The 27,630-nt window shown below is 42.5% G+C and overlaps 1 protein-coding gene across 2 annotated transcripts in view; it reads right to left on the reverse strand.

Moving 5' to 3' along the window:
- The window catches only part of LOC122922787 (aminopeptidase O (putative)), a 435,225-nt gene that overhangs the window by 251,001 nt on the left and 156,594 nt on the right, over positions 1 to 27,630 (reverse strand). For both annotated transcript variants that reach the window (XM_044273518.1, XM_044273526.1), the window contains exon 8: positions 9,034 to 9,140. In XM_044273518.1, coding sequence (XP_044129453.1) covers positions 9,034 to 9,140 — 107 coding nt within the window. The remainder of the gene's footprint in view (positions 1 to 9,033; positions 9,141 to 27,630) is intronic.

The raw sequence follows: 27,630 nt of genomic DNA on the forward strand, positions 1-27,630 counted from the left end.
GCAGTTTTCGCACTGGCCACTAAGCCTTATGATATGTGTCATTACAAATCACTTGTGTAGTCATCTGCTTATCATGAGCATCTGCTTATATAGGCAGGACTACAATGACTGATATCACTTAACAAATGGGTGATGTCACATCCTATCTACTCCCTCATGACCTCTGCACAGGTCACAGAGCATCCCTGGAAAACTCTCCCAGAGAAGCCAATGGAGGTCCCATCCTGTCCATTGTGGTTATGGACCATGGTGGCCACCGCAAAGGATATCTCTAAATGCTGTTAACAAGGGTTCCCCAACTCCAGTCCTCAGGGCCCACTTGCCGGTCGGGATTTAGGAGTATCCCACAGAATGAATACCTGTGGTAAATCCTGATGGATGGACACTAATTATATCAGCTGCCCAATACTAAGGAAATCCAGAAAATATGACCGGCAGGTGGGCCCTAAAGACTGGAGTTGAGGACCACTGCTGTTAACAACAGCTCAGTCAAGATGGCTGTCCTCATAATCATGTTCAGGATAGAGAAGAAAAAAAAAAAATCTACAGACAGAAAATAAAACCTGAATCCGCCATTTCATTCACAAATTCTCTCAAGAGAAGGAAAACAAGGAAATCTATGTCCAGATAAGTGACATGTCTCAGGGATTCTGTAGTCCTTATATTAAAGACAATGGGCAGCTTATCGCTACGGCTGTATGTTAGCAAGTGATAAGCTTTTTCCCTTTGTGACTCTTGGCTATCAGGTCACTGCATATGCCGTTCACACACCAGCGTGGCAGTGTCTGTGTCTGGCCTGTCCTATTCATGACTGTATCTCACAAATTGCTCTTTTTAATGTGCTACACTTGTTTCTCAGCGGGATTCAGTCCCCGAAATCCGACTGTCTCGCAGCATAAAGACAGGGAGGGCAGGGTGCGGTCTACGGAACAATATGTATTTTCTTCTTTGCTAATCCAAAGAGTGAGTAACCTGAGAGGGGAAACTGGCCTGCAGGCATGTTTTCCTGGCCTGCGTGTCTCTGACAGGGTATGTTAGTGGTTACTGAACAGAACAAAGGAGAAGGCAGCATTCCGGAATTAATCTCTGTGTTTGGGAGGTGCATTCCCTTTACTTCATCCACTCCCTGAATTAATCATCTTATTTCGGGCATTAGGGTGGACGGTAGGTCCTGTTCTCTTGGGTCTCTGGCAGCTCACTTGTCTCTTTTTGCCCAGAAAGCAAAGATAGATAGAATCTGCTTTTTTTTCCTTCTAAGATTGCCTGGGATCTTGTTTTCTACATCCCATTGATTTCCTTTAGGCTGCCAGCTCTGTACTCAAGTTCCCCTCTGTCTGCGGTTACAAAATGAGGCAACCATGAAAGACTTCAAACGAAGGATTTTGTTTAGGAAACAAAAATCTTTTTTTTTTTTTTGACATACGCCCTTGGAAAACAGCGAGCAGAATTTAGTTATGATCATATGATAACAAATACTAATTATCAAAATATTAAACCAAGTCAGCTGATATCATAGAGTACTGATATCGGAGAGGAGCAGAAGCTTTTCTGGTCCAAGGGCCATATTGTTGGATTGTACTAATCTCAAGGGCCGCAACATAACTTAAATGGTTTTCCTTATCTGAGACATTTATGGCAGTTTACAGTGTGGTGCCCATTTTATGCTGGGTTGTTAACGGGCTTGTAGGTGCTGCTCAGTTGGCACACTGGGGGAGAATTACTAATAAAAAGGTGCTAACTGGCATACATGCATTGCACCACATATATTTAAGGCGTATTCCAGTTTTTTCATCCACGAAATAAGGGATAGCTAATAGATCACTAATAGCTGGGACTCCCATCGACCACGAGAACAAAGACCTTGTACGCCATGAGGCACCTCGAAATGAACAGAGGACCGCCACCAATCTAATAGTTATCCCCCATTCTGTAGATGGGGGATAACTTCACACAAGAATATCCCTTTAAGTGTTTCTGGGTACAGCCACATGAGCAGCTTTCTGGAAGCTAAAATCAGAAGTAGATCATAAAAAGAGAGAAAGTATTAAGGGTAGATACTAGTTCTCCTATTTTGTGAGGTCACTCCTGGTTTTGGCTTCCAAAACTGTATCCTGTATCTAGAAACCTGATTGTGATTTTTCAGCCTTTTTCTGGCAAATACAACAAGGCATTTTGACTTGGCAGGAAAGAGGCATGAGTTAAAGGTATTGTTCATCCCTGGGTTATTTTTTTTGCAGATCCACCAACATGGTCAGATCTGTGATGTGATGGGAATCATACTGGGTTATTACTCCATCACTCCCTTTCGTGGCTACTGCAGTAAATGACTGGCTGCAGTGACGAAGTGTCACACGTGCATTTCGTCACTGGGTCACATGACACATGAGTGACATGTCACCACTGCAGCCAATCATTTGGGCCAGAACCCAGCTGCAGGGATCAGATAAGTATGACCATCTAGACTATGTAAATTAAGAATAGACAAAGTAGTAGTAAATGTTTCCAATTATGTTGGTCGTTCATTAGCCTCATGCATGCGCTGTTACTGAGTAGCGGCACATGCCTAAATGCATTGATTAACTAATCCAAACCCAGATTCATGGGAGTGTGCCACAAATGTATTAATGAATCCCGATTGGTTCAGATTCATTATGAAATACATTTATATATCCATTACTACTCGCAGTAATGACGAATTCGCGAAACTAATGTTAATGGCGGCCATCTTTAAAGAGCCTCTTCGGGGGCAATACATTTGAATGCATTTACAGAGATAGGGATTACAATGAATTTCAATGATGCAATCATTCCATTCCAACAACTCATTCTTGGTGTGTTATTTTTTTGTCAAAGACTAAACTATTATAAAAAAAAAATTAAATACTTGAAAAATAACAATAAATTAATGCTGGTCAACTAACCCTATCAGAATAGGAGAGCAAAAATGTAAGGCGTAGTACAGGGTAAAGGAGAAGTACTGTACATAAATAGAGACCTAATTTTTATCCCATTTATTCTTACCTACAGTGCACCTACTTCTTTCATTTCTCTATCCTCATTTTCCTAATACAAATTATTCACCCACACAACTCCTTTGGCCCATGCCTCACACACCTGATTAATAACCTGTGACCTGCGCCCAAGGTGAAGAATAAAGATCAGGTTGTAGGATGTACAAACATCAAGCTGACATCCACAGATTTTTGTCTAGTATGGGTTTATTGGCCAGGGGGCTTGGTCATGTGAAGCAGCAAACATTATAAATGCATACAGGTTTAATTTGTGTGCCCAGGTAGGAATCTTTGTCTTGGATGCCATTGTACAATTCCTTCAACGTTACACTGCTTTCAAATATTTTCTATAATTTCCAACATGACTGTAATGAACCATATAGACATACTAGAAACATATCTATCCTAACACAGACTGTGTGAGATCAAAGTTACAATAGTAAATGCACAGTTTTTTTTTAGTTACCTTTTACCACTTGATCTTAGTAAAATAAGACTAGTATGTGGTTGAGTAAGACTCAGGCACCTGGGAGGCAAAACTGGTAATTAAGACAGCATTTATCTGCAGTGCCCAGGAGCGCATCAACTGTAAATAAAGACTCACTTCCTTCATATTGTATTTCATATTAAGGGTGACTTGTGCAAGTATCACTGAGTAATAACAATAACTGGAACAGCTTTGACATGGGCGGTACTGAAGATTGCGAGAGAGAAACAGAACTTTTATTTCCAAAACAAGGTTATACAATGTGCTTACGACTCCACACCTAGTGACACGCAGAAATGTACAGCAAAGACATATATCATTTATATATAATCAAAACTATTTGAAAAGTACATTTAAATGGGGTTTCTGGAGGTTAATTTAGGAAAGGTCACCAGCTTTGTGGTGGGGATTAATGTTGATCGAGCACCGTAGTGCTCGGGCCGAACACATCGTGATATTCGGGTGCTCCATTATACCCGAGTATAATGGAAGTCAATGGGAGGACCCGAGCATTAAAACAGGTACCCCCTGCTCTGAAGAAGGGAGGGTGCCATGGTTCATAAGAAAATTTTAGAAATTGTTGGTAACACCACCAAAATTGTTCTGTAACAGCATGGGGAGGATGTATGGATGCATCTTGGACCCGCTGGTTACTGCTGGGAACTATGTTGTCCAAATAGTATGCCACTTTTACATAATGACAATATTACGCAGAAAACCAAGGAAAACATTTTTGGAGGAAAAATTTATAGAAAACATTCTTTCTTGAATATTTACTCGTATATAAAGTGCAAGTGCTGCCGAAAATTACAAGGAAGAGGCACTCTGATACACCCTTTATTACACGTAAAGGAGGGCATCATACACACCCTTTAAAAATTATGATTGATGGCCTGCTGGTGAGCCTCAAAAACATTAGGAGCAAGGGCCTGCTGATCTGACCATCTAAAACATTATAGGCGGTGGCCTGCTGCCGCTTTGGTCACTCTGGTTAACCTGGGGCCGATGGCACGTCCTCGTGACGGCGACGATTCATTCGGCGGACTGGCCTATCAACTTTCGATGTAATTGTCAGCTCAAGACCATTGTAAACTACGGGTAACGGGGAATCAGTGTTTGATTCCGAAGAGGGAGCCTGAGAAACAGCTACCACATCCAAGGAATGCAAGCGGGTGGCGTGCAAATCACACACTCCCAACTAGTGGAGGTAGTGACGATAAATAACAATACAGGACCCTTAATATGCCCTGTTATTGGAATAAGTCATACAAAATTACAGGGAATGTCACTGCAGCATTTTGGATGAGGAAATGTTATACAGGAGAGGCTCTGCTGCCGCTTTGTTGACTCTAGATAACTTCTGCCTGATCGCAAGTCCGGGTGATGTCCACGATCAATTTGGATATCTTCCCTATCAACATTCGATGTTCTTTTATGCGCCTAACATGGTGACCACCGGTAACGGGAAATCAATGTTCGATTTCGGAGAGGGAGCCTGATATACGGCTACGGCTACTACTTCAAAGCAAGGCAGCATGAGTTGGTGGCCTGCAGGTGAGCTGACCCTGTAAAAGATTTGAGTTGCGGACCTGCAGGTGAGCTGACCCTGTAAAAGATTTTAGGTGCGGGTCTGCAGCTGAGCTGACCCTGTAAAAGTATTGAACTGCGGTTCTGCAGGTGAGCTGACCCAGTAAAAGATTTTAGGTGCGGGCCTGCTGGTGAGCTGAGGTGGAACTGGCAAACCCAACTTGATTTTGATGGCTGCATTAATCTGCAGGTGACCGTCAAACAGCTTTCTCAACAATCTGTGGCCTCAGTCTTATCCAGACTCTGTCATTGTGCCACTATGTGGCCTCCTCATGCTGCCATCTCCAGACAATGTCAGCTTGCCACTCATTTTTATCAGCATGCTGCTGCTGCTTAAAAGGCCTTAAAGTGATCACCAGGCCCACAATTTAATTACGGTTTTGGAATCGATAAACCCAACTTGCTTTTGTGGGCTGCATCAGTGGCTTAGCTAGAAATGACTGGGCTCCACAGCAAATTTTTAAATGGGGCTCCATTCCACAGTAATTTTTTAGCAACCCCTTCCTTTCATGCCGCCCACATTCCTTTGGCAAGTAAAGATCGCTCTCTCAGACCAGGGCTGGCAGCTGTTACATCCGTTTTATACACTGTCTATACTGTCACTGTATATAATTTCATTGTGTAATACTGTTGAGGGGGCCCTGACCAAATCCTTTAGTTCTCCTCCTCCTGGATGGGCCCCTTCTGGGTCAGGGTCCCAAAGATGCAGCTTCCCCTATAGCTACGCCCCTGGTCTGCATTAATCTGCAGGTTACCGTCATACAGCTCCACAGATTGTTTAGAAAGATGCAGATGGAAACAATCTGTGGCTTAGTCTTTTATCCAGACTCAGTCATTGTGCCACTAAGTATTACAAGAAAATTTAGACTGCTATATTCTTATTCATAGTCATAGGTGCATATCCATAAAGCAAAAATAATTAATAAAAAATAATGGCTGCACACACTTATAAGCAGTAAAGCTGGGAAATGGGGATCATTCTAAATTCAAGTGGTATTATACCTACTATAAATGGATCAATGGAAGCTCTTAGCGCACATTTTGATCAAACTTGTGTCCGGCCCATCTACCAAGCGTCAAGGTGGCTTCCGCAGACGGGTCCCTATCACTAATATACCGCCTCTCTTGGACTTATTCAAGTCCACATTATCAGGGCAGTGAAGGGACCAGCTACATTTGTAGGTATAATACCACTTGAATTTAGAATGATCCACATTTCCCAGCTTTACTGCTTATTTGTGTGTGCAGCCATTATTTTTTTATTAATTATGTTTGCTTTATGGATATGCACCTATGACTATGAATAAGAATATGCCAGTCTAAATTTTCTTGTAATATTTATTTGAGGGTCGCGACTATTTTAGACTGAGCATACGCCCATCTGCCTGGGGCTTCTAAGCAAAGTACAAATGTAGCTGGTTCCTTCACTGCCCTGATAATGTGGACTTGGATAAGTCCAAGAGAGGCGGTATATTAGTGAAAGGGACCCGTCTGCGAAAGCCACCTTGACGCTTGGTAGATGGGCCCGACACAAGTTTGATCAAAATGTGCGCTAAGAGCTTCCATTGATCCATTTATAGTAGGTATAATACCACTTGAATTTAGAATGATCCCTATTTCTCAGCTTTACTGCTTATAAGTGTGTGCAGCCATTATTTTTTAATTCTGCATCTATGTGGCCTCCTCATGCTGCCATCTCCACAGTATGTCACCTTGCCACTCATTTTTATCACCATGCTGCTGCAGATGCTGCTTAAAAGGCCTTAAAGTGATCAACAGGCCCACAATCTAATTAAGGTTTTATGCACAAAACCAAAAAGGAGGAGGCAGTGGTGTGACCTGCAGACACAGATTGTGGACCCAGGCGTTCGGCCCACCTATTAGGGTGCTTTGATGACATGTGGCGGATCATGCCGGTGGTGGTGAGGTTGCTAGTTTTCACGCCCCAGCTTATTTTAGTGTGGCACAGGTTACAACTATTCTTTTGTCGTCCGCCATACTGCCGAACACCTACCCCTTGGCACAGGAGATTTACGCAAGAGGGGGCTCCGTGGAACAGTTGCGGGCCTGTTCGGTGGTGCCCGCCTTCTACCTTTTGCCATCCCACTGCCTCTTCAAGCCTGTTGCAGTTCTGCAGATTCCCTCCCCCCCCCCCCCTGTACTGCTCTCCTCGCTTGTTGCCACCTTCCCAGGTTGGGTCAGTGACCTCGTCGTCCAGCACCTCCTCTTCCACTTCCTCACTCTGATCATCCTCCTAATTTGTTGACCTAACCACAACCTCAGTGATTGTCATCCTCTTCATCAACCTCTTGAGGCAGTAATTGCAGTTGAGTCATTGGCAACTAAACTGTGTCTCATCATCATCCACCTCATTACACACTAATTGCCAATCCCCAGCGTCATGTTCTTGTGACTCTGGATGCTCAAGAGGTTGGGAATCAGGGCACAAGATCTCAGGTCCCTCTTCAAGCGTGCTTGGCGAGAGGGCCAAATGAATTAATGGCGATGCAAAGAGGTCCCCGAATATCCGAGTGTGGGATCACTTGTTTGGCCAGACTGTAAATGGTGGGAGGAAGGAGGATCAGGATAAGGATTGTGTGGACCAGACTCTAGGCTACTGAGACTGGAATTGGTGGAAAACAGGGTGGTGCTTAACCGACTGGAAGCACTATCTGCTGCAATCCAACTGACCACCGGCTCGCACTGGGCTGACTTCAAGAGTGGTGTCCTGCGCCGGCCTGCAAACTGGGACATGAAGCTAGGTATCTTGGATGATTGTTTTTTCTTGTGCTCAGGCAGCAGGCACGGTTTCACCGTGCCCAGGGCCACGGCCTCTGTGTGCACCATCAGCATCACGGTCACTTCCCCGTCCCTTAATGCTCGCCTTCTTCATATTAAAATGTTATAAGGATTATGGAAAACATATATTTGTTGTCAGTAATATTTTTCCCATTATCTGGCCCTGACACACACACACGCTTGCAGCCCAGATTTGAAAATTCACTGCAGGCACCGTTTATAGGCAAAGTATGGATAAATTATGGAAAATATATATTTGTTGTCAGTAATATTTTTCCCAATATCTGGCCCTGACACACAAACACGCTTGCAACACAGATGTGACAATTCACTGCAGACACCGTTTATAGGCAAAGTGTGGATAAATTATGGAAAATATATATTTGTTGTCAGTAATATTTTTCCCAATATCTGGCCCTGACACACACACACACACGCTTGCAACGCAGATGTGACAATTCACTGCAGACACCATTTATAGGCAAAGTGTGGATAAATTATGGAAAATATATATTTGTTGTCAGTAATATTTTTCCCACTATCTGGCCCTGACACACAGAAGGTATTGCAGCACAGATATCACAAGTCACTGCAGAAACCCTCTATCGAAAAAGTATTGTAAATTATCGGGGGGAATAATTTGCTGGATAAATCATATTGCTGCCAGTCTGCCACAACACACAATAGTCCTTAAAAGGACTTTTGGGTCTTTGAAACGTTTTTATATCGAATATGTTGCGATCACACTCCCGAAACTATCTGTCCCTCCCTAAAGCACAGCTCTCCCTGACTCACAATGAGCCAAACCCGCTATATAGCACCCGATGACGTGTTCCGGCCAGCCAATCACTGTAATGCCAGTAGCCAACATGGCTACTGGCATTACAGTGATGGCAGTACTTACCTGCACGTTTATTAGCTGCTTAGCAGCCACGAAACGTGGGGGAAGGAGAATCGAGCATGGAGCTCGAGCGCGTATTTGAGTTGAGCGATGGTCATGCATGCACTCTTCCCTATTCAATGTCTATTGGACTAACAGATATCTATACCCATATACCCATGATAACATGTAGTATAATATTACTGAGCTCACATCCAAGAGTAAAGCAAATAGAAGAGCAAAGAGTGAACGTAATATAAAGTTTGTACCTTAGTATTTGTAGTTCCTCTTGGGAATTGCTGAGCTCATCATTAAGACGACGCCATCGCAGAAGAGCTTTTAGATCTTGATGTTCTTTGGAGTCTTCCTCTGATAACTATTCAGCAAGACCATACAAGTCAATAATAGACAATAATAGTATCAACTTTTAATGCTAGGAATGTATGAGGAAATTGCCATTAAAGAGAACTGGTCACCAAAAAGTCCAGTACAATCTGCAGGAAGCATGTTATAGAGCAGGAGAAACTGAGCGGATAGATCTTTAGAGAAAGTTTTAGTAAAACGTATAATTTAGATCCATTTTAATCTCTTCTATTTCTGAACTCAAGATGGCCCACTCGACTATTATTAGTGAGTGATAGAGTAGTATTCTCTGTGTAAGTGTGTATACAGTCACTGAAAAGACTGAAAAGCTCAGCTCTACCTGCTGTAAAACATGATATCTGTAGCTTGCACTGCATTTCATGGTGAAGGGTTCTGTCTAATTCAGCTTCCTTATATACAAGTAACTGTCCAACAGTAACTAGAGTGTCATTTAGTATACCACAGCCAACGATCCTGTAAATACAGAAATTGGATACAGAAATACAGAAAATGTAAACCTTTGCAATCAAACGTTACAAAAGTTAGAAAGCTGCTCAAGAAGCTGAAGAGTACTACAGTGTATTCATAGTAAAACTGGAAGATAGATGCCAAAATGCCAATTACACTGTCATTAATATTAAAGATCCCATTAATGTCAATTAGAATTGAGTGTTAAATTGAAAATTATTTCTGCGAGTTGATCATATAAAACATTTTAGTTACACGCTGAATTTAATTATAACCTTTTTTTTATTTTTATAACCAATTCCTTGCAAAGCGTATATACCCCTTTGTTCAAATATAATCACTTAAATCTACATTTCCTGCCATAACAATTAACATCAGAGACACAAATACTACATCTTGTATTTATAGAACACAATGCTGTGGCTGTGTATAATGAAAACAATTGGTTAGTGACACGGGAGAAAGAATGGTGCGTTTCCATGTATTTGCTAAATGCGGGTTATTGTTGTGACGTACTCTGAGATAACACTTGAGTATGAAGATGGGGACAACAGGCAGATGAGCCTCACTTTGCACTGCTTCTAATTTGGCAACATTAATCTAAGAGCAATCAGAGTTCTGGATATGGGAGGAAAGAAATTAGGTTAGAAATCTGTTTTTCATAAATGGTAGATAGAATTCTATGCAATGTTTATCACGTGTGCCATACATACTGTAATCACCTGAAATACAGTATTTCTACAGTACTTTCTAATTCTTTTTAGTCTACTTTCACACTGGCGTTTTGGCTTTCCGTTTGGGAGATCCGTTCAGGGCTCTTACAAGCGGTCCAAAACAGGATCAGTTTTGCCCTAATGCATTCTGAATGGATAAGGATCCGCTCAGAATGCATCAGTTTGCCTCCGATCAGTCTCCATTCCGCTTTGGAGGCGTGGCTGCTTGCAGCGTTTTGGTGTTCGTCTGACGAAACTGAGCCAAACAGATCCGTTCTGACACACAATGTAAGTCAATAGGGACGGATCCATTTTCAATTACACAATCTGGCACAATAGAAAACAGATCCATAATCCATTGACTTTCAATGGTGTTCAAGACGGATCTGTCTTGGCTATATAAGACATAATACAAACGGATCCGTTCTGAACAGATGCAGATGGTTGTATTATCTGAACGGATCTGTCTGTGCAGATCCATGACGGATTTGCACCAAACGCGAGTGTGAAAGTAGCCTTATTGTTACCCTTTATTTTAATTTGGGATTTTGAATTTTTTTTTGTTACATTCAGCCTTTCCCCATTCTCTGATTTATTCAGAACTCTACACAGACTAACGGACCATTTACACATCCGTATGTGTTTTGCGGATCCGCAAAACACAGACACCAGCAATGTGCGTTCTGCATTTTGCCAACCGCACATTGCCGGCACTATAATAGAAAATGCCTAATCTTGTCCGCAATTGCGGACAAGAATAGGACATGTTCTATTTTTTTCAGTAACGGAATTGCGGATCCGCAATTTCAGATCCGCAATTTCAGATCCGGGCAGCTACTAGAGAGGAGTCTTCCTCTGGATCAACTTGCGGGATAACAGGCCGAACTGGATGGACAAATGTCTTTTTTCGGCCTTATGTACTATGTTACTATGTTACTATGTTACATAGTGCAGCCCCATACAAATGAATAGGTCAGCAATTCCGTTCCGCAAAATACGGAACAGAATTGCGGACGTGTTACATTCAGAACTACTAAACCCTAATAATCACAAATTAGGCTGTCAAATTGCGAGACAAGTTCTCACCACTACTGAAATTGCTAGAATTTGGAAGGTCAAGAGGGTCTCTGGTTCACCCACACATCGGCACCGCTGGGTCTTGTCGAATTCCTCACCCTTCTACCAAGGTGTCCTTTCAGCCTGGCAGAAGATGTCACATCTTTTGGGTTTCCAGACGTGCCCATCGCCTTATATGCCGATCAAACTCCTCCCATATTATCTGCTTCATGGATATTCAGATACATTTAGCATGTGGTCGAGGCTAGGGAACCACACTATTGGGGATGTACTGACTAACAACCGTGTACCATGTGAAAAGGATCTCCTGGAGTCACTCAGGTTAGATAGCTGGTCCACATTACATTATGCCCACTTCAGCTTTTTCTGTAGGCAATTTCTAGACATGACCCACACGGCATACCTCCCCTCCTGGTATGATGTCCTTCTGACAACAACATCACCAGTGAAGAAAGTTCTTTCATTAACATACAATAAAACTCTGGAGGCTAGCTCCGAGTTTACTCCCCCGTTTATCACTCAATGGGAAAAAGATTTGGGCGACTCTCTGGAGGCAACGGACAGAGGGGACATTCTCAGCCATTCCCATGGCTTCTCTAGGTGCGTCCGTATCCAAGAGAACTCTTATAAACTTGTAACCCATTGGTACCGTACACCTGCTATTTTGCATAAAATAGACCCCACCTACTCTCCATATTGCTGGAGATGTAACAAGGATTTGGGCACGACTTACCACGTGTGGTGGACATGCTCAGAAATCACAGCGTTTTGGGAAATGGTGTCTAAGGACATACAGGATATCTGCTCTTTAAGTACCCCTTTGACTCCCAAGATTGTCCTACTGAACCTGCCAACTAAAGACTACCCTCTTACCAAAATTTCGCTCGTTTCTCACCTAATAGCCGCAGCCAAGATCCTTATCCCACGACACTGGCTTTCGACAGACCCTCCGTCTAGAGGGGAGTGGATAGAGGGAGTTAGAGAGATTTGTAGATTCGAGGAGTTATCCAGTTGGGAAACCTTCACTCATGATAAATATCTTAAACAATGGGCACCTTGGTTTGCCTGGTGTAGCTCCAACGTGTAAGATAACTCGCATTCTATCCTTTCACGCATGGTCTGGCCCTCTCTGACTGCTCTTCCTGACTACCATGTTCTCCAGACAAGCTCCAATAAATTGGCTACTTTATATTGTAAACTCACTGCATGTATTAGGGAATTTGCTCATTTGAATTCACCAAACCAGCTGCAGCGAAACTGTCTTGCCCTTTATATGTGATCCACGACTTGTGTCTTTTTTGTGTTTATTGTTTATGTTTACTTTATTGTTTAATCGTTTAACTGATACGCTTATAGCCTGTCCAGATGTATCAGGCATTTGATGTACAGGGGTGTAACACTGCCTATATGATATTCGATTGATGTGTTGTGTATGCACAAACTGGAATGTATGCCCTGTACTATTTGCTATGCCTAAATAAACAAAGATTTGAAAGAAAGAAAGAAAGAATTGCGGACGTGTAAATGGAGCCTAAAGGAACTGCGGTCAGCAGTTATACTACAACTGGGCGGGCCTTCAGAAGTTCTCCCGGGCGTGTCATTCTTCTCCCTGGCACGGAGCGCATCCAATCAGCACGCTCCGCTCTTAGCCAGGGAGAAGACGCTCCAGTTCTCGGGAGATGGCGCCGGCTCCGGATGGATGAAATCGCTCCAGTTCTCGTGAATCTCGCAAGAACTGGAGCACCTTCTCCCTGGCTAAGAGAGGAGTGCGCTGATTGGATGCGCTCCATGCCATAGAGAAGAATGACACGCCCGGGAGAACTTTTGAAGGCCCGCCCAGTTGAGCCGAATGGCTCATTAGCATACAAGGCGGCAAATATTCCGGGGGGCAGCACGGACAAACGGAGGCACTGATTGAAAAATTAATGACTGAATAAGCAATACCGGTGGCATGTAAGTAAGGCTATGTCTTTAGTTTAACTTTCATTTTCAGGTGAAAGCTCCTCTTTAAAATAAAAATTCCGTCTGAATGAAGAGTACAATTTTGGGTACCTTTGTATAAGACGGGCATATCGAAGCTGCAATGGAGTGAACTGGAGGGTGACCTGGGGAATTAGAGAATCGGTGGTTTGCAGAAACTTAGGTGCATGCAGGACTTTCATCTCCGCTCAAAAATCATGTTCTGAGCGGACACCGAACAGACCCCATTATAGTCTATGGGGTCTTTAGGCTCCGTTACGCTCAGTTAGGTCTCAGTTATCTGCAGAATCCGTCCTTTCCGTTCTCCTGCTCCTCAACGGAGCCGGAGAATGGAAAGGAGAAAGGGTGATGTGAACGAGGCCTCAGACTGAGGACATACAGAATGTATTAGTTTAAAAAATATGATATAAGTATATAGATCACCAATGCTTTTGATCATTAAAGGAGTCTCTGGGCCTGTACCTAAAAGCCTCTTTCAGCTAACCTGTCGAGAGAAGACACTATGAGCAGTACTTACCCTTCCATCGTTAGAACAATTCTGCAATCCCTACTGCGATCACATGACTGCCCGATTGGCTAAAGACTCTTCCTCTGACACCGCAACCAGATGTGCTCCTCTTTCTTCTTGTACAGCTAAATCTACATTATGCGGCTGAACAGGAAAAAGAGGAGCACATCCGGTACCAACAACAGAGTAAGAAACCGCAGCCAGTCAGCAGTCATATAATCCCAGCTTGGGTTGTGGAATTGGTGGAGCGATGGGAGGGTAAGTACTGCTCACAGTGTGTTCTGAAAGAGGATTTTTATGTACAGACCTGGAGTCCCCCATTCAAGACAACATCTCAAAAGCAAGGTTTATTATGGATTTAAAAGGCATTTACAGTAAAGCACTCATGAGCTGTACAACATAGGTAAATCTGAGCAGATGGTTTATATCTGACATAAAATTATGCAAATTAGGAAAATAATGCACTTTACAAATTCAAATCAAAGGTATTAAGAACAATAAAACATTATATCAAATGACATGAAAACAGACAAGTAAAAATTAAAGGCTATGGACACCTTTGTGCACTAAAAATCAATAACCCCATATCTGACCGTAATGCAGCACATAATAAAATGGCACTTGTTTGTTTACTGGTATCAGCTTTGCTTCACATGCTCTCAGAAATGCTCTTCTGTCCTCCCCTGCATAACGGAAACGGGACAGATCCGTTTTGCAGCCCATAGACTTCTATTATGACGGAATGAATAACGGAATGCCTCTAAAGGCATTCTGTTATGCAGTTCGGCATAGAATTGCGTTATGGTCCGCGGTAAAGGAATCTATAACGCAATTCACCTTTTACAGACACAGTGATGCCTAATATGTGCATTTTTTTAAATTATTTTCCATAATAAAAGCATTTTTTTAAAAAAAAATCATGCTTTTGTGTTTCCATTTTCTAAAAGCCATATTTAAAAAAAAAAAATTGGGGTGATTGTCTTAGGTAGCATCTCATTTTTTTGTGGGATGAGATGATTGTTTGATTGGTACCATTTTAGGGCACATGTGACTTTTTGATCACTTGGTATTACACTTTTTGTGATGTAAGGTGATAAAAAAGCTTTTCTATCACATTTTTCATTTTAGTTTCTTACAGCGTTCACCAGACGAGTTAGCACATGTGATATTTTTTATACAGCAGATTGTTACGGATGCGGCAATACCTAAAATGTTTTTTTTATATAATATATTTTGGTTTTACACAATAAGAGTATTTTTGAAACAAGCATTTTTGAAACAAAAAAAATCATGTTTTGGGTGATTGTCTTAGGTAGGGGCTCAATTTTTGAGGGATGAGATGATTGTTTGATTGGTACTACTTTGGGGTACATATGACTCTTGATCACTTCTTATACCATTTTCTGGGAAGAGCGGTGGGCAAAATTGCAATTTTATTTTTTTATGGCATGAAAACAGACAAGTAAAAATTAAAGGCTATGGACACCTTTGTGCACTAAAAATCAATAACCCCATATCTGACCGTAATGCAGCACATAATAAAATGGCACTTGTTTGTTTACTGGTATCAGCTTTGCTTCACATGCTCTCAGAAATGCTCTTCTGTCCTCCCCTGCATAACGGAAACGGGACAGATCCGTTTTGCAGCCCATAGACTTCTATTATGACGGAATGAATAACGGAATGCCTCTAAAGGCATTCTGTTATGCAGTTCGGCATAGAATTGCGTTATGGTCCGCGGTAAAGGAATCTATAACGCAATTCACCTTTTACCACCAAACGAAGTGTGAACAAATTTCTAAATATGAAATTTGATGATCTCTAATTATGGCGTTATAAACCAGATATAGAGATTCCATTACTGACGCTCTCACTACTCTCACTACTCTCTTCTGAATACAGTATTGTGTGCAGTCCGCACAGTGAGCGGTCACTTCTCCCACACAGATTAGTACAGTGTGACAACACAATGCTATGTACACATAGAAGTACACAGTGGAGGAGATTTATCAAAACTGGTGTAAAGTAGAACTGGTGTAGTTGCCCATAGCAACCAATCAGATTCCTCCTTTTATTTTCCAACAAAGCTGTGAAAAATGAAAGGTGGAATCTGATTGGTTGCTATGGACAACTAAGCCAGTTCTACTTAACACCAGTTTGATAAATGACATATATACTGTATATATATATAAAAATGACAGCACTCTAAAACACTTTATTCATCCTGTGGTCGCAATGTTTTCAGCTCATTTCAGCCTTTTTTCAAGCTATGAGCTAAAATGTTGCAACTAGTGTTGAGTGAACTTGTGTTTCACTCAACACTACAAGTAGTTGTGCATTGTGTGTGTGTGTGTGTGTGTATATATTACGCTTTTTGTGAGGCAAGGTAACCAAAAAATGGCTGTTCTGGCACAGTTTTTATTTTTTTGTTTTTTACAATGTTTACAGAGTAGATAATGTGATATTTTTATAGAGCAAGTCGTAACGAAACGGTGATACCTAATATGTCTATTTTTTTATTTACACAATAAAAAAAGTTTTGAAAAATAAATCAGGTTTATGTATTTCCATTTTTTGAAAGCCAATTTTTTGGGCGATTGTCTAGGGTATAGTCTAATTTTTTGAGGGAAGAGATGATGGTTTGATGGTACCATTTTGGGGCACATGTGAAGTTTTTATTGCTTGGTAATATACTTTTTGTGATTTAAAGTGATAAAAAATTATTTTTTTTGTCCTTTTTTTTTTTTACAGCGTTCCCCAGACGGGTTAGATCACATACTTTTTTTTTATAGAGCAGGTTGTTACAGACACAGTGATGCCTAATATGTGCATTTTTTTAAATTAATTTACCATAATAAAAGCATTTTTTTTTTAAAAATCATGTTTTTGTGTTTCCATTTTCTGGAATTTTTTAAAAAAAAATTGGGGTGATTGTCTTAGGTAGCATCTCATTTTTTTGTGGGATGAGATGATTGTTTGATTGGTACCATTTTAGGGCACATGTGACTTTTTGATCACTTGGTATTACACTTTTTGTGATGTAAGGTGATAAAAAAGCTTTTCTATCACATTTTTCATTTTAGTTTCTTACAGCGTTCACCAGACGAGTTAGCACATGTGATATTTTTTATACAGCAGATTGTTACGGATGCGGCAATACCTAAAATGTTTTTTTTATATAATATATTTTGGTTTTACACAATAAGAGTATTTTTGAAACAAGCATTTTTGAAACAAAAAAAATCATGTTTTGGGTGATTGTCTTAGGTAGGGGCTCAATTTTTGAGGGATGAGATGATTGTTTGATTGGTACTATTTTGGGGTACATATGACTCTTGATCACTTCTTATACCATTTTCTGGGAAGAGCGGTGGGCAAAATTGCAATTTTATTTTTTTATGGCATTCACCGTGAGGTAAAAGTATATGATCCTTTTAAAGATCAGGTGGTTACGGACGCAGAAATACCAAACATGTTTAGTGTTTTTTCTTTTTTACATTTTTAACCAATTATATGTGCGGATATAGGAAGAAGTTTTTTTAAACTTTTTTATAAACTTATTGACTCATACCCGCTTGGTTCTTGAAAATCCAGTGGGTGTGATACCTCTACAATTCACTGCAAAACACTGAAGGGGGAGGGAGAGCAGCGGCCCGATGGTTAGCCCCTTCTATACAACGGTCCCTAAGGACCATGGCATGGAAGGGGTTATGTATGCAGTTTGTCAGCAGACTGTCAGCTGTATGTTACAGCTGACAGCAGAGGTTGCACTACATTTTTTCAAAAAGAGTAAAAATACTCCTCTGAACAATTTTGTATTTTTAGCTGAGGAGGAGTACAAATTTAGCTGTAATTAACATATATATAATTCATAGGCCCACATTACGTTATGAGGCTGATATTTCTGTAGTGAAACCATTGCTAGTCTCCCATGCAGAAATAAATGTAGACAATTTTACATTTATCCAACATCATACACTAAACATAAGGTACGATCCAAAGAAAAGAAATAATAGCGGCACTCACCAATTGCAGAAATATGCTTCTTTATTTCACTTGAGATAAGGTTACAAGGGCTGGGGCGGACAAAGGCGTAAGAGCACTGAGTGATCAGCTGGCGATGGCAGTTTCGCGCACCTGCGCTTCTTCTGGCCTCTACACTAAACATAATACCACTGCTGATATACACAGCGCCCACCTGACGCTGCCATACACTGCGCCCACCTGACGCTGCCATACACAGGGCCAACCTGACACTGCCATACACAGGGCCCAACTGACGCCGCCATACACAGGTCCACCTGATGCTGCCATACATAGCGCCCACCTGACGCTCCCATACACTGCGCCCATCTGACGCTGCCATACACAGGGCCCACCTGACTATGCCATACACTGCGCCCACCTGACGCTCCCATACACTGCGCCCACCTAATGCTGCTATACCTGCGCCCACCTGGCGCTGCCATACACTGCACCCACCTGATGCTGCCATACACAGGGCCCACCTGACGATGCCATACACAGGTCCCAGCTGACACTGCCATACACAGGGCCCACCTGACAATGCCATACACAGGGCAGACCTGACTCTGCCATACACAGCACCCATATCACTAAAGCTAGTAATTGTACCCTTTAAAACGTCACTTTTAATAAATAGGAATAAAATAGAACCCACAAAGGTATAGACAAACAAATAGAAGTAATGGATGATAGGATAATTAGGACCGATAGCCCAGTGGGAATATATACAATAATTGGAGGCAAAAACAAGTAAGGTTACCGTTGGCTGGTCATCACATTGGCCATTATCGCCTTAGCCACAGTGCTAGTTGTTATTTTCTCCCCTGATGAACCTTCGCATCGAAGCTGGGGAAACGCGTCGGGAGATTCGGATACTGGGCCACCCAGTGGACTTCTATCATTTATATTGGGCATCCGTGCATGGGATATCCAGGCAGGGAGTCTAATTCCAGGGGCTACATTAATAGGTTGGATAGTTCTCCCCATGGGGGTTCTGTCCTGCTTTAGGTAGGGATAGTATAGGCTGTTAGGGTCAGTTATTCCATTGTCCGCCTATCTATGGAAATACACCATCAGTTGTCTTCATCGTTTCATCTTTTCTACTGGGTTACCTCGATTTATCATCAACGGATATCCAGGATGAACTGCTGATCCTATTCTGGACCAATCCTGTTCCAGTTTATCCCACCTATAATTTACGGTGTCGAGAGAAGTAATTCAATTTTCAATCTACGGAACCGTGAATAACCGCATAGCGGTAACCTTACTTTGCCTCTAATTATTGTATACAGACCCACTGGGCTATCGGTCCTAATTATCCTATCATCCATTACGTCTATTTGTTTGTCTATACCTTTGTGGGTTCTATTTTATTCATATTTATTAAAAGTGACGTTTTAAAGGGTACATTTACTAGCTTCAGTAATAATTGTTGTTTATTTACCTTACCCTATCTATATATGCAGTGATTTCATACACAGCACCCACCTGACGCTGCCATACACAACCCCCACCTGACGCTGCCATACACAGGGCCCACCTGACGCTGCCATACACTGCGCCCACCTGACGCTGCCATACACTGCGCCCACCTGACGCTGCTATACACTGCACCCACCTAATGCTGCTATACGCTGGGCCCACCTGACGTAGCCATACACAACGCCCACCTGACGCTGCTATACACAGGGCCCACCAGACGCACAGCTCTACTACATGTCCATTACACAGATAGAACTACTGTGTGCACATTACACACATAAAACTATACAATAGACTGGTTACACTGACATAGCCCTGCTTTATACACACCTTCCATACATAAAGTACCTCTGCAGTCTCCACCAGCACAGTCCTACAAGGGCCTGTGTTACCCTAACTCCTCCCACACACATGGCTGATCACATGACTGTGACATCACCACAGGTCCTGTAACCACAATGTAGTCTGGAGCTGCTCCTCGTGAGAGAGATGTCTGTGAGAGGCGGGGCTTATTGGAAGAACGGCGTGCCTTCATGTGTGTCGGGCCTCGCAGCTTCTGATACAAGGCTCCTGACTGAGGGGGGGGGGGAGGGGGAGACAGTGCGCGCTCCAGTGTGCACACAGGGGGACTAAATCAGTCAGATGACGGATTCTCTGTAAACTCACTGAGAGCAGCCTGCTGTGCATAGGAAGCACAGCAGGCTGTAGAACAAAAACGAAGAAAGATAGATAAATAGAACCGATTGGAGAAATTATTTTCTCCACAAAATAAATAAATTAGTGTCCATATCCTTTCATTTCAAACAGCAGACAAGCTGTAAAGTAATTAGTTTTGATTCATAGGAAGAAAACAACGTTGTTTCTATTGCCAAAACAGTGGGAAGGCATAAAGATATATCTGCCCTAGATCCAAACTTATTAACGTGTGACAGTACCATAAGTGAGTCAGATACCAGTGCTTCCAAGTGGAAATATGGGCCATGAACATCAAAACATGTTATTTTAAAATATAGCTATCAGGGGCGTTGCTAGGTTAAAATATTCGAGGCCTGGGCCACTAATGTTTTGTCCTAGGCCATGAATGTCCGGCCTGCCTGCTAGATACAACTGTATTGCCATCCACAGGACGGCAATACAACGGAATCTAATGCGGTGGAAGAGCTGAAGGACCTGTCGTGACATCACAGGTCATGTGACCAGTAAAACAGTCAGTGTTTGAGAAGGACTTGCGATGATGTCACCATCATGTGACCAGTGCAGGAGAGGGCAGCAGTGAAGAGGGGAAGAAGTTGAGGTGATGTCTGCTACAACAGGAGAGGTAAGTAAAGAGAGAGGCAGAGCAATGCTGGGAGTTATGGTTATTTAACTGGGACTGTATGTTAGGGCTGAAGGGAAAGATGTTATTTACATGGAACTGTGTGTTGGAGGTGGCTGGGGAGGGGGTCATGTTATTTACATGGGACTGTATGTTTATAGTGGCTGTAGGAGGGAGTGATGTTATTTATATAGGACTGACGCTGCCATACACTGCGCCCACCTGACGCTGCCATACACTGCGCCCACCTGACGCTGCTATACACTGCACCCACCTGATGCTGCTATACGCTGGGCCCACCTGAAGTAGCCATACACAACGCCCACCTGACGCTGCCATACACAGGGCCCACCAGACACTGCCATACACAGGGCCCACCTTGCGCTGCCATACACAGGGCCCACTTGACGCTGCCATACACAGGGCCCACCTGACGCTGCCATACACAGGGCCCACCTGACGCTGCCATACACTGCGCCCACCTGACGCTGCCATACACTGCGCCCATCTGACCCGGCCTTACACAGGGCCAACCTGACACTGCCATACACAGGGCCCACCTGATGCCGCCATACACAGGGCCCACCTGATGCCGCCATACACAGGCCCACCTGACGCTGCCATACACAGCGCCCACCTGACGTTGCCATACACTGCGCCCACCTGACGCTGCCATACATAGTGACCACCTGACACTACTATATACATATTACATACATAGCTCTACCACATGCCCATTACACAGATAGTTTACTATATACACATTGAACACACAGCTCTACTACATGTCCATTACACAGATAGAACTACTGTGTGCACATTACACACATAAAACTATACAATAGACTGGTTACACTGACATAGCCCTGCTTCATACACACCTTCCATACATAAAGTACCTCTGCAGTCTCCACCAGCACAGTCTTACAAGGGCCTGTGTTACCCTAACTCCTCCCACACACATGGCTGATCACATGACTGTGACATCACCACAGGTCCTGTAGCCACAATGTAGTCTGGAGCTGCTCCTCGTGAGAGAGATGTCTGTGAGAGGCGGGGCTTATTGGAAGAACGGCGTGCCTTCATGTGTGTCGGGCCTGGCAGCTTCTGATACAAGGCTCCTGACTGAGGGGGGGGGGGGGGGGAGACAGTGCGCGCTCCCGTGTGCACACAGGGGGACTTACAGAAAATCAGTCAGATGACGGATTCTCTGTAAACTCACTGAGAGCAGCCTGCTGTGCATAGGAAGCACAGCAGGCTGTAGAACAAAAATGAAGAAAGATAGATAAATAGAACCAATTGGAGAAATTATTTTCTCCACAAAATAAATGAATTAGTGTCCATATCCTTTCATTTCAAACAGCAGACAAGCTATAAAGTAATTAGTTTTAACAACGTTGTTTCTATTGCCAAAACAGTGGGAAGGCATAAAGATATATCTGCCCTAGATCCAAACTTATTAACGTGTGACAGTACAATAAGTGAGTCAGATACCAGTGCTTCCAAGTGGAAATATGGGCCATGAACATCAAAACATGTTATTTTAAAATATAGCTATCAGGGGCTTTGCTAGGTTAAAACATTCGAGGCCTGGGCCACTGATGTTTTGTCCTAGGCCATGAATGTCCGGCCTGCCTGCTAGATACAACTGTATTGCCATCCACAGGATGGCAATACAACGGAATCTAATGCGGTGGAAGAGCTGAAGGACCTGTGGTGACATCACAGGTCATGTGACCAGTAAAACAGTCAGTGTTTGAGAAGGACTTGCGATGATGTCACATCATGTGACCAGTGCAGGAGAGGGCAGCAGTGACGAGGGGAAGAAGTTGAGGTGATGTCTGCTACAACAGGAGAGGTAAGTAAAGAGAGAGGCAGAGCAATGCTGGGAGTTGTGGTTATTTAACTGGGACTGTATGTTAGGGCTGAAGGGAAAGATGTTATTTATATGGAACTGTGTGTTAGAGGTGGCTGGGGAGGGGGTCATGTTATTTACATGGGACTGTATGTTTATAGTGGCTGTAGGAGGGAGTAATGTTATTTATATAGGACTGTATGTTGGAGGGGACTGTGGCAGAGTGATGTAATTTACATGGGACTGGATGTTGAAGGCGGCTGGTGGGGGGAATGATGTTATTTACATGGGACTGAATGTTGAGGGGGTGATGTTTACATGGGAAGGCATGTTGGAGGCATCTGGGGAGGGGGTGATATTATTTAATTGGGACTGTATGTTAAATGCAGCTGGGGAGGAGGTGATGTTATTTACATGGGACTGTAATTTAGAGGGGGCTGTAGATAGATAGGGATGTTATTTACATAGGACTGTATATTGGAGGGGTCTGGAGAGCTGGTGTGATGTTATTTATATAGGACTGTATGGTAGAGGCGGGAATATAACAACAGGGGGCACTGCAAATCCCGGAGACATTAGGCATTCTTATTACTACTGGGGTCTCTATAGGAGGGACTTATAGATAAGCCTTTTTTCTCCTAAGAGTACTATGTGGGGCCTTATTACTACTGAGGGGTCTGTAGAGAGCTTCATTACCACTGGGGGAACAATAGGGGGCCCTATTTGTACTGGGGGCTCTGTTAGGGTATTATTAATACTGGAGGGCTCTTCTACTAATGGGGGCACTCTTGGGGAGCATTATTACAGTTGGGGGCACTGTAGGGGGCAGTATTACTATGGGCCTGGGGGCACAAATTTTTCCTCAGGATAGAATCTGGGAGTATTGGGGGGCACAGCGGGCAGCGGGATAACACTGTTGGGACTCCAGGTTGGGGGATGATGATAGAAATGTGAGGAAGCTAAGATGTCTGTGTGTGTCACACTCTGCAGAGACGAGGTGGCTGAGTGAAGTTGTACGGACCAAATGGAGAAGATGATGGCAGAGAAGATCTACATCTGAGGAGACGTCACCTGGGAGGCCCTGAATGTGAGAGGTATGTGCTGTTGTATAGAAAGTACAGCAAAATGCGGTGTGTGGAGGGAGGGGGGACGACTTAGAGAACTGAGCCATATTTATTGGGGCTTGGGCCCCGGGTCTTTTGAGACCCTAGCAACGCCCCTGATAGCTATCATTCAGTATTCCCACAGACAAGTGAAATTCCATTATAAAAGGACAGGGCTTGTATGTTCTGGCAAGTATCTAACATCATAAAAATAGTGCAGCTGAGTCACAAGTAAAAGGATCCAACATAACCCCCCCTCCCCCTCTTCTGTTTCATCTTGAAATGGACTTTGGTCTGGATAAAAACACAGCTTTAGGCATCAGCATTCATAGCAATTCATTTTTTTGTCAACTCTTAAAGGGTTTGTGCAGGCAGTTTATATTGATGACCTTACCTCAGGATAGTTTATATTGATGACCTATCCTAATGTCTTAACAACTGTTTGAAGAGGAGGTGTTGCTCCATGCGAGCACTGCTTCCTCTTCATTACACTGCCCAACGTCTTGGAAGTGCAGTGTAATCACAAGTGCTTTCTCCATTCAGTTGAATAGAGCGAGTACTTGCAATTATACTACGTCACCTCCACAGGAGAGACAACCCATAGTGTAATGATGAGAAAGCAGTGCTCACATGGAGCAACACCTCCTCTTTAAACACCTGATTGGTGGGAGTGCCTGGTGTTGTCAAAAGACACCAATGCGGGGCACCAAAGGATCAGGAAACAAGCCAAGGGTAGGGCAGGCAGCATATGATCAATACAGTAAAAAAATGCAAAGGGAAGATCGGGCAGCATAGGGTCAAAATAAGGGACAGGCAGAGGTCAGTTCAGGTAGAGAAGGGCCAAATACAGAAAGAGGCATAGATAAGAGAGGTAGAGCAGGCCTCAGCCTTTGTGGAGTGGTGTGCAGTGCTTCTCTGGTGGCCAGTTCTGATGGAGAAAGTAGCAGGGGAGAGCAGGTGAGTGCTCCAGCAGCCATACATGGTGGGAACGGTGAGGTGGCAGGCATGCGCCACCAGTATAACAATGGGTCTCTGTACTAGCAAAACACCATGGTCACAAAAAATTCACCTTATTAGTTTAATGACGTTTTTGGCAAGCAATTTCTTAGATATTATTGTAGCTCTTATTGATAATCCAGGTGACTGTCACCAGTCCAAGATAGTTCTTCATGAATAATGAATTTTTGCCATGTAGGAAGGTATGCAGGAAATGCAAGGTAGGGGGTCAGGGGATATATTTTAGTATATCATGAAGCCACTGATAAATGGATGCACCTTGGAAGAAGTAAATGGTGACATACTGTACAAAGGAGTATGACTGTCTTGTTGGTCGGTATCCAGACTATGTTATTTTTTATGCAGTAAGTCTGCTTTGCTATTGATTATTTTACCCAGTCTGTGGCTGGTAGACGCGTATCTGTCTGGTGCCTTATACACTGTACATCTCATCTACTCATTTTTAATTGGTTTAAAAAAAAAATTCAACTGTAATAAAGACTGTTATTATGAAATGTTCATAACTGCTATGACTTTATCTAAATTTGCTGTGGTCCCTTTCCCTTGCATTGGGGTGGAGGTTTGAGGAGCAGCACCAATACCAACATTTTTCTGTCCTATACTCCACATTATGATGTCTTGTATTTGCCTACCCCTGTAGTAAGAGCATTTACTGATCTACAGTTGTGGACAAATGTTCTGCAGGCATACTTCTGTACAGTGAGACAAATGGAAGGATGGTGGTTTCAAAGTCATCATTTGCACAGCTTGAGCAAACAGACAAAGGGGTGAGGGTGTATGACCTGACAAACAAGATATTTCTATGAACTACACCTATATATACAGTAGATATAAAAAGTCTACACACCCCTGTTAAAATGTCAGGTTTCTGTGCTGTAAAAAATGAGACAAAGATAAATAATTTCAGAACTTTTTCCACCTTTATCGTGACCTATAAACTGTACAACTCAATTTCAAAAACAAACTGAAATCTTTTAGGTAGAGGGAAGATACAAATATTAAAATAAAATAATATGGTTGCATAAGTGTGCACATCCATAAACTAATACTTTGTTGAAGCACCTTTTGATTTTATTACAGCACTCAGTCTTTTTGGGTATGAGTCTATCAGCATGGCACATTTTGACTTGGCAAGATTTGCCAACTCTTTTTGCAAAAACACTCCAAATCTGTCAGATTGCGAGGGTATCTCCTGTGCACAGCCCTCTTCAGATCACCCCACAGATTTTCAATCGGATTCAGGTCTGGGCTCTTGCTGAGCCATTCCAAGACTTTAATCTTCTTCTGGTAAAGCCATTCATATGTTAATTTGGATGTATGCTTTGGGTCGTTGTCATGCTGAAAGATGAAGTTCCTCTTCATGTTCACCTTACTAGCAGAAGCCTGAAGGTTTTGTGCCAATATTGACTGGCATTTGGAACTGTTCATAATTCCCTCTAGCTTAACTAAGGCCCCAGTTCCAGCTGAAGAAAAACAGCTCCAAAGCATGACCCTGCCACCACCATGCTTCACGGTGGTCTTTTAATGATGTGCAGTGTTGTTTTTGCGGCAAACATATCTTTTGGAATTATGGCCAAAAAGTTCAACCTTGGTTTCATCAGACCATAACACCTTGTCCCACATGCTTTTGGGAGACTTCAGATGTGTTTTTGCAAAATGTAGCCTGGCTTGGATGTTTTTATTCATAAGAAAAGGCTTTCGTCTTGCCACTCTACCCCATAGCCCAGACATATGAAGAATACGGGAGATTGTTGTCACATGTACCACACAGCCGGTACTGGCCAGATATTCCTGCAGCTCCTTTGATCTTGCTGTAGGCCACTTGGTAGCCTCCAAGACCAGTTTTCCTCTCGTCTTTTCATCAATTTTGGAGGGACGTCCAGTTCTTCGTAATGTCACTGTTGTGCCATATTTTCTCCACTTGATGATGACTGTCTTCACTGTGTTCCATGGTATATATAATGCCTTGAAAATTCTTTTGTACCCTTCTCCTGACTGATACCTTTTAACAATGAGATCCCTCTGATGCTTTGGAAGCTCTCTGTGGACCATGGCTTTTGCTGTGGGATGCGACTAAGAAAATTTCAGGAAAGACCAACTAGAGCAGCTGAACTTTATTAGGGGTTATTCAGAGGCACTTTAAATGATGGCAGGTGTATGCTGACTCCTATTTAACATGATTTTGAATGTGATTGCTTAATTCTGAACACAGCTACATCCCCAGTTATAGGAGGTGTGCACACTTATGCAACCACATTATTTTAGTTTTTTTGTTTTTTTCCCTCCACCTAAAAGATTTCAGCTTGTTTTTCAATTGAGTGGTACAGTTTATAGGTCATATTAAGGGTGGAAAAAGTTCTGAAATGATTTATCTTTGTTTCATTTTTTTACAGCACAGAAACCTGACATTTTACAGGGGTGTGTAGACTTTTTATATCCCATATATATATATATATATATATATATATATACTTTTAAACAAACCAAAGTAGCATTTGTGCTTCATCATTGTAGTCCACACAATAAAAACTTGTGCATGTGCCCTTCTACTTAGCCAAAAAAGCATTATATATACAACAAAACAGGTTCAACTATATATATCCACCAAAGGAAAGACATAATATAGAAATATTAGTAAGATTAAAAAAAACATACTTTCCAGAGTATTGCAGCATAGATTACCACACCAGAGCTAGTGTCCCTTCCAAGAGCTATAGCATCAGTCCTGTTACTATTGTCTTATCATTTTTCATTTGGTGGATATATAAATTTGCTAAAGAGAAGGACGACAGTGAACCTTGAAACAATTATTCGGATGACTTGTGAAAAATCTTCAAGAATAAAAAATGCTAATCCAGTTGCTCTGACCTATAACTACTGATATACAGTACCATGACCTGGATAAATGAGAACCATCACAAACATAATACAAACTTGTAAAGTATAGACATATAACCTC

This window comes from Bufo gargarizans, chromosome 1, assembly GCF_014858855.1.
Source record: "Bufo gargarizans isolate SCDJY-AF-19 chromosome 1, ASM1485885v1, whole genome shotgun sequence".
Lineage (NCBI taxonomy): Eukaryota > Metazoa > Chordata > Amphibia > Anura > Bufonidae > Bufo > Bufo gargarizans.